The 8,541-nt window shown below is 39.7% G+C and overlaps 1 protein-coding gene across 1 annotated transcript; it reads left to right on the forward strand.

Moving 5' to 3' along the window:
• The first annotated feature begins 3,635 nt into the window (after positions 1–3,635).
• On the forward strand, positions 3,636–7,297 carry LOC139380439 (plasma membrane ascorbate-dependent reductase CYBRD1-like). The gene is made up of 4 exons (XM_071123111.1): positions 3,636–3,980; positions 4,760–4,968; positions 5,241–5,395; positions 5,506–7,297. Exons 1-4 carry the CDS (start codon positions 3,755–3,757, stop codon positions 5,777–5,779), a joined length of 864 nt encoding a protein of 287 aa, XP_070979212.1. The 5' UTR covers positions 3,636–3,754; the 3' UTR covers positions 5,780–7,297.
• The last annotated feature ends 1,244 nt before the right edge of the window (positions 7,298–8,541 follow it).

Genomic DNA, 8,541 nt, shown 5'->3' on the forward strand with positions numbered 1-8,541 from the left:
GAATTCGGCCTGTCCTCCATCCCACGCTAAACCTTCCTTGAAGTAGAATACCCATCTCAAAACAAACATTATTGAGACAAAACCAATGGTCACGGTGGAAGACAAAGCGAACAGAAATTGCTTGAAATTCTCCATCGCCAACTCTGGATTAACGGAGGAAGTGACTTGAGGTGATGTCTCAAACTAGAGGAATTTCATGAGGTTACTCGGGGGTTTGGGTCATAAGTCGTGATTTTCCAAATCAGGTCTGCAAATGTTTTCAAACACCAAAGTTGTGTAACCTCTTTTGTTACTAAAGGGCCAGACAGACACATAGCAGTTATGAAAAAGATCACCCATGTGTTGTGCACAACATTAGAGTGAGCAACAACAGAGGGATCAGCAGTTCACCTTCAAAATAAAAGTCCCCCATTGAAAGTGATGCAAATGGATAAAATGGTGGAATCATGCCACAATTGGACCAGATAATGCTAAACAATGTTGGAATCTTTTTATAAAAATGCAACAAAAGACAATTAGTTCATTTGAAAAATCTGTTGAAATCGCACTGTGGATGTATTTGAATTCAGAATTGTATTGGGGGCATATTTATATTCTGAACAAAAACATAAACACAACATGCAACAATTTAAAAGATTTTACAGGGTGACAGTTCATATAAGGAAATCAGTCAATTGAAATAAATTCATTACGCCCTAATCTATGGATTTCACATGAAATTTATTTTAAAAAGTAGGGCCGTGGATAAGAATGCCAGTCAGTATCTGGTGTGACCACCATTTGCCTCATGCAGCGTGATACATCTCCTTCACATAGAATTGATCAGGCTGTTGATTGTGGCCTGTGGTATGTTGTCCCGCTCCTCTTCAATGGATGTGCGAAGTTGCTGGATATTCTCTGTTTTATTATTTTACCAGGGAAGACCTATTGCAATCTAGGTATCTAGGCAACTCAGGTGTCTATACTTCACCAGCAAAGTTAGATAAGATGGAAGTTTATGAAGTGGGGCCTTGTAAACAAAAAGATAGTAAAATGTAGAGATCTATGGGTCTTTAGCGAAGTCCAGGCAACTTTTTGATACAGGGTGCAGTGATTAGTAACAAAACTGTCACCTGTGAAAAAAAAAAAATGAAAGGGATAGGGGGATACCTAGTCAGTTGAACAACTGAATGCCATCAACTGAAATGTGTCTTCTGCATTTAACCAAACCCCTCTGAATCAGAGCGGTGCGGGGGCCTGCCTTAATCGACATCCAGGTCTTCGGCGCCCGGGGAACAGTGGGTTAACTGCCTTGCTCAGGGGAAGGGCACTATGGTAGATGGAATCCAAAGCAGCTGTACTTTGATAAATAATATCACCATAATCAAGAACATATAAAAAGGTTGACGAAATAATCTACTTCCTACTGCTTAGAGAAAAGCACGATCTGTTTCTGTAGAAAAAGCCAACTTTAAATCTTAGCTTATTTATTCATACATTTTCAAGTTCATAATTGTGCACTCTCCTCAAATAATAGCATGATATTCTTGCACTGTAACAGCTACTGTAAATTGGACAGTGCAGTTAGATTGATAAGAATTTAAGCTTTCTGCCATTATCAGATATGTCTCTCCTGGGATTTTTTTTTTGTTTCTTACAACCAGATGGTAATCACATTAGCCTACGTTAGCTCAACCGTCCCGCGGGGCGGACACCGATCTTGTAGAGGCAGCTCATCTACATGTTTTTTATACATCAAATTCATATTCATTCAGAAGTATTTATGAGCAGGAACATGTTCAATTGGAGAACCATCTAATGAATGAACATGTAGATTCATTCTTGCTAGAGTTTTGCCCGTGTTAAGCAAAAGTTTTGAAATCAGCAAGGGATTCCTGACTGTAGTTTTGACACAGCCGGATCAACAGTCAGGGCAATAGCATTCATAATAGTACCAACCATATATATAATGAAGTACATTTTTTTTACAGATTGATCAGTGGTGTTTATATGAATAGTGAAGAGAACAGGTCCCAAAATTGACCCCTGTTTATGCACTTCAAGAAATTCAGACTTAACCCCATCAATCACGATGACCGAAGTTCTCTCACTAAGCTAACCCTGAACAGGTGTCAGTGTGCAGGCCTATAAAAGACAACTTATTCAATAAAATAGCATAATCAACAGTATCAAACGTTTTTAACAGGGCCTCCCGAGTGGCGCATCGGTCTAAGGCAGTGCAACGCAGTGCTTGAGGCATCACTACAGACCCGGGTTTGATTTCCCGGCCATGACCGCGAGACCCATGAGGCGGTGCACAATTGGCCCAGCGTCGTGAGGGTTTGGCCGGCCGGGATGTTCTTGACCCATTGCGCACTAGTGACTCCTTGTGGTGGACCAGGCGCATGCACACTGACTATAATCGCCAGATGTATGGCGTTTCCCCAGACACATTGGTGTGGCTGGCTTCCGGGTTAAGTGAGCAGTGTGTCAAGAAGCAGTGCGGCTTGGCAGGATCGTGTTTCGGAGGATGCATGGCTCTCGACGTTCGCCTCTTCCGAGTCCGTACGGGAGTTGCAGCGATGGGACAAAACTGTAACTACCAGTTGGATATCACGAAACTGGGGAGAAAAAATAATATTTTTTTTTTTTTGGCAGGTCCACAAACAAAGAAGCACATTTCATTTTAGTGTCTAAAGCATTGACAAAATAATTAACAACTAAAGTGGTTGCTGTAATAGTGCAATGCCCAGGCCTAAACCCTGATTGGTTTACATTCAAAATACATTTCTCAGATAAATAAATACCAAAGTTGTACATTTACCAAGGATTCAAGAATCTTAGCTAGACAAGGAAGCCTTGGAATGGTTCAATAATTGTTAAGATCACAACTATCTTCGCACTTATGAAGAGTGGCAGCAGAGTGCCATACTTTGGAAAATGTCCTGATTACAATGCAGTATGGCACCGACAGAGATGGTCGCCTCTGTATTTTGAATGTAAACCAATCAGGGTTTATGCCTGGGCATTGCAGCGAGGTCCTTAGGAAACTATCGGTATTAAGTTTTTTTATATATTATTTCTTACATTGTTACCCCAGGAAATTTGAAGTCTTATTACAGTTGAAGTCGGAAGTTTTTATCTGTTTGAATCCGTTTCAATTGGGATATTTTGAACAGCGAACATCGATTATTTTATTGTTGCTCATGCTAATGTTGTGTACGACCCATTGGTGATCTGTTTTATATCTGCTGTGTCTGTGTAACCTGGTCTCAGTGCATTTCGTATCATTTTTTACCTAAATACTTAACTCTCCATTTAGTATGATATGATATGTATGGTATGTATTCATTTGTGAATGTCCATAATCCATTTCGTATGATATGTTACGAATTACAATTCGTAGCTAAAAAGCAGTAAGAAGTTGAAAGTTGCTAATTAGCTGAAATTGTCTGATGAGATTCCAACATGCAGCCTTGGAGTTATTATACATTTATGTTATACGCCCACCGTTCCACCCAGACCAACCATCATTCTTTCATTTTTGCCTTCTGTCTTATGTAACCATACCAAACGTAACATATCATACTAATTTGATGGTCCCGGACTGACCGACTACTATGTTACGTCTTGTCTATGAGACCAGTCTGTTCTGTCTGACCCATTTGTAACAACGGAGGTTACAAAACTTTTTCAGATTTGTTATTGGAAAATAATTACTCATGACCCCCCCCCCCCCCCCTCCCCACTTGAAATTCCTCAAATCACTTCCTACATGAATCCAGTGTTGGCGTTCGCGCTGTTAGAGATGGCAATGGAGAATTTCAAGCAGTTCCTGTTCGCTTTGTCCGCTGCCGTTACTGTTGGTTTTGTCTCGATAATTTTTGTTTTGAGATGGGTATTCTACTTCAAGGAAGGTTTAGCATGGGATGGAGGACTGGCCGAATTCAATTGGCACCCGGTTTTAATCGTTACCGGGTTCATTTTTATGCAGGGAATTGGTGAGAAGTTTGTATATGTTTATTACTTTCTCAAGTACAGAATTCATCTAAATCTGAAGCGATTGAGTTGGGCCGACACGGTCTTCGGTTTAACAAGTTATTTTGATCTGAAAGTTATTTCACCAAGCCATTTGGAACCTGGAAGATTTTTCTCCCAAGATTCCGAAGTAACGTTAACCCAAAGAAAGGGCTAGATTGTATCTATTCACTGTCAGGGTACTATTATTGAAAGAAATATGCATTGTTTTCTAAACCGTTTCGGTTGTTTGCTTTATTAACATCAGTTTTGTTGTATACAAATATGTTAGATCACGATCTATGCTAATGTTGCACTGATGCATTTCTGAGTAAAAGAAGACCCTTTGATTCTTTACACAGTTTAAGTGAATGAGTTATGCTTAGATTTTCTACCAACATTCCAGACCATGTGCATTCTTCCACTTGAAGTAGGCTATTTCCTTGAGTGTAGCCTAAATAACTTAAATTACACAGTAACTTTGATTTGTATGTGATTGGGATTACATTAGTTTAAAATAGATTTTATTGGCCTACCCGCTTAAACTAAACAAAATGAAAACGATATAATGCGGTGGCCTTATTTTATTTTGCAGAAGTAGGCCTACCTCATAGTGATGTAAGAAACAGGATGTTACAACATCTGGTACGTGTAGCAAAAATAGCTAATCTCAGAGTATTATTCACATTCAATCTCTTTGGATTGAATGCATTTTCATGATTAAACATCAGTTGAATAAGTAGGCTATTTTTGTCGGTTTCAGCCATTATCGTGTATAGGTTGCCATGGACCTGGAAGTGCAGCAAGTTAATGATGAAGTTTATTCATGCTGGCTTAAACATACTGGCCTTCATTTTCGCTGCCATATCTCTGGTAGCAGTATTTGACTTCCACAACTCACAAAACATCCCCAACATGTACAGCCTGCACAGCTGGGTGGGGCTAGCAGCTGTGATACTATATTCACTACAGGTAAGTACACCAAAATATCTTGTGTAGCCTATTATGATGCTGTAGAAATGTCCTTAATGAATGCTTCATAATGTATTATATTGTTATAAAGCTTTGTCATAAAGCATCATTTTAATAGATTTTTTTCTTACTATTTAACTACAGCTCTATGCATGGACGCTTGTGTAGGCTGTTTATGAAGTACATTTTATGGCACAGTAAGACCGGTATATTCCATTCTTCATTACAATGCTTGACAGAGTTTCCTGATGTTTCCTTCTTTTACTGAGCAGCTTGTCCTGGGAGTGTGTATATACCTGGTACCCATCACCCCGACATACCTGAGAGCAGCGTTTATGCCCCTGCACATCTACAGTGGCCTGTTCATCTTTACCAGTGTCATAGCCACTGCACTTATGGGCATCACAGAGAAGCTCATTTTTGGCCTGTAAGTTTTATAATATGGGAAATATGGGACATACACTAAACTTTGGTAATTAGAGACCCCATTTTATAAACATATTACAGCTATAGCTAACTCTCTTCTTTGTCTCTCAGGAAAAATCCCAGTTACAAAGACTCTCCCCCAGAGGCCACCTTTGTGAATGTGCTGGGAGTGCTTATAGTTATTTTTGGAGGAATCATCCTGTGGATCGCTACTCGCCCCTCTTGGAAACGCCCCAGTGAGCAGGTCCTGCGCTCCCCGCCTACTAACGGGGGTGGGTCAGTTGGCATCAAAGTGTCTCAACAAACTGACCCGATTGACCCCAAAGGCAATGGAGATACTAGGAGAAGGAGTGGTAAATTGGAGGACTCCGGACAGGTCAACTGAGTAACATGAAATCCAACTGCTGATTCTGTCTGTCTGTTGATGCTTTAAAAAGTTGCATTTATCTACTGGCATTCCCTCAGCAAATGTAAACCTTTGTTCCAAATAGCACCTTGAGGAATTGTTTCCAACAGTTCCAGAATGTTGATCTTTAAACAGTTTTTTTTTTATTTGATGTATTTGAATGTAATGGACAATGATTTGATAAAAGGATTGAACTAGCCTATTGAAGATTAGACAGATTATCAAATATACTGAGCAAAAATATAAATGCAACAATGTCAAAGATTTTACTGAGTTACAGTAAGGAAATCAGTCAATTTAAATAAATGAGGCCCTAATCTATGGATTTCACATGACTGGAAATACAGATATGCATCTGTTGGTCACAGATACCTTTTTAGTAGGGGCGTGGATCAGAAAAACAGTATCTGGTGTGACCACCATGTGACTCATGCAGTATGAAATCTCCTTCACATAGAATTGATCAGGCTGTTGGTTGTGGCCTGTAGAATGTTGTCCCACTCCTCTTCAATGGCTGTGCGAAGTTGTTGGATACTGGCGGGAACTGGAACACGCTGTCGTACACGTCGATCCAGAGCATACCAAACATGCTCAATGGGTGACATGTCTGGTGAGTATGCAGGCTATGGAAGAACTGGGACATTTTCAGCTTCCAGGAATGTAGTACAGATCCTTGCGACATGGGGCCGTGCATTATCATGAGGTGATGGCGGCGGATGAATGGCATGACAATGGGCCTCAAGATCTTGTCACGTAATCTCTGTGCATTCAAATTGCCATCGATAAAATGAAAGTGTGTTCGTTGTCCGTAGCTTATACCTGCCCATAAACCCACCGCCACCATGTGGCACTTTGTTCACAACTTTGACATCAGTAAACCACTTTCCCACATGATGCCATGAATGTGGTCGGCGGTTGTGAAGCCGGTTGGACGTACTGCCAAATTCTCTAAAACAACATTGGAGAACGCTTATGGTAGAGAAATTAACATGCAATTATCTGGCAACGGCTCTGGTGGACATTCCTGCAGTCAGCATGCCAATTGCACGCTCCCTCAAATCTGTGGCATTGTGTGACAAAACTGCACATTTTAGAGTGGCCTTTTATTGTCCCCATCACAAGGTGCACCTGTGTAATTAGCTTTTCGTGTTCATGGAAAATTTCAAGGACCTTTTATTTCAGCTCATGAAATGTTGCGTATATATTTTTGTTCAGTGTACATATTCCTTACATTTGTGTAACTTTTATAATGATTACATACTGTATTCTTCACTGTTTTTATTTTCATTTAAGGCAAGATTTACAGAACAAACACATCTTTAGGTGTGAGGGGTGAATCCATTATAATCCAAATATATGTATTATTACATACAGGTCTACTTAAAGGCAATATAGGCAAACGCAAATTGAATCATTACTCTGTTCAATATACTATTGATTTAAATCAGTGAGGAATTCATGATTGCTGCTTAATAGTATTAAAGCATATTTTACAAATTATTTCGTACATTATAACATTACCAGCATGTTTGTAGACATGACGTCTATATACATTTTTGTTGCATTTTGATCACTGGCAGCTTCATTAACCGCAAAACAACAGTCTCAATGTCAACAGCGAAGAGGCGACTCCGAGATGTTGGCCTTCTAGGCAGAGTTCCTCTGTCCAGTGTCTGTGTTCTTTTGCCCATCTTAATCTTTTCTTTTTATTGGCCAGTCTGAGATATGTATTTTTCTTTGCAACTCTGCCTAGAAGGCCAGCATCCCGGAGTCACCTCTTCACTGTTGACGTTGAGACTGGTGTTTTGCGGGTACTCTTTAATGAAGCTGCCAGTTGAGGACTTGTGAGGTGTCTGTTTCTCAGACTAGGCACGCTAATGTACTTGTCCTCTTGCTCAGTTGTGCATCGGGGCCTCCAATTCTTTCTATTCTGGTTAGGGCCAGTTTGCTCTGTTCTGTGAAGGGAGTAGGACACAGCGTTGTACCAGATCTTCAGTTTCTTGGCAATTTCTCACATGGAATAGCCATTTCTCAGAACAAGAATAGACTGACGAGTTTCAGAAGACAGTTAGTTCTTTGTTTCTGGTCATTTTGAACCTGTAATCGAACCCACAAATGTTGATGCTCCAGATAGTCAACTAGTCTAAAGAAGGCCAGTTTTATTGCTTCTTTAAATCAGAACAACAGTTCTCAGCTGTGCTAACATAACTGCAAATGGGTTTTCTAATGATCAATTAGCCTTTAAAATGATAAACTTGGATTAGCTAACACAACGTGCCATTGAAACACAGGAGTGATGGTTGCTGATAATGAATGGAAATCTATGTAGATTTTCCATAATTGTTTTTTTTAATTCAGCTGTTTCCAGCTACAATAGTCATTTACAACATTAACAAAGTCTACACTGTATTTCTGATGAATTTGGTGTTATTTTAATGGTTTAAAAAAAAAAGTGATTTTCTTTCAAAAACAAGGACATTTCTAAGTGACTCCAAACTTTTGAATGTGTGTGTATGTATGTATATATTGTCTGTAGTGTCAATGGAATTTCACACCTTGGATCTAAATTATAGTATTACATGCAGATAAATTGTCAGGACGAGGACATGTATTTCTCCAGTGACACTTATCTTCATCTACGATCTTAGTACTTTGAGTAGACAGTGCTCCCTACTGGCGTAGTAAGATGATTTCTAGCAAATCTCTGCTGCGGATATTCATTTGACTGTCGCTCTTCTGCA

The sequence above is a fragment of the Oncorhynchus clarkii genome, chromosome 22 (assembly GCF_045791955.1).
Source record: "Oncorhynchus clarkii lewisi isolate Uvic-CL-2024 chromosome 22, UVic_Ocla_1.0, whole genome shotgun sequence".
Taxonomy (NCBI): domain Eukaryota; kingdom Metazoa; phylum Chordata; class Actinopteri; order Salmoniformes; family Salmonidae; genus Oncorhynchus; species Oncorhynchus clarkii.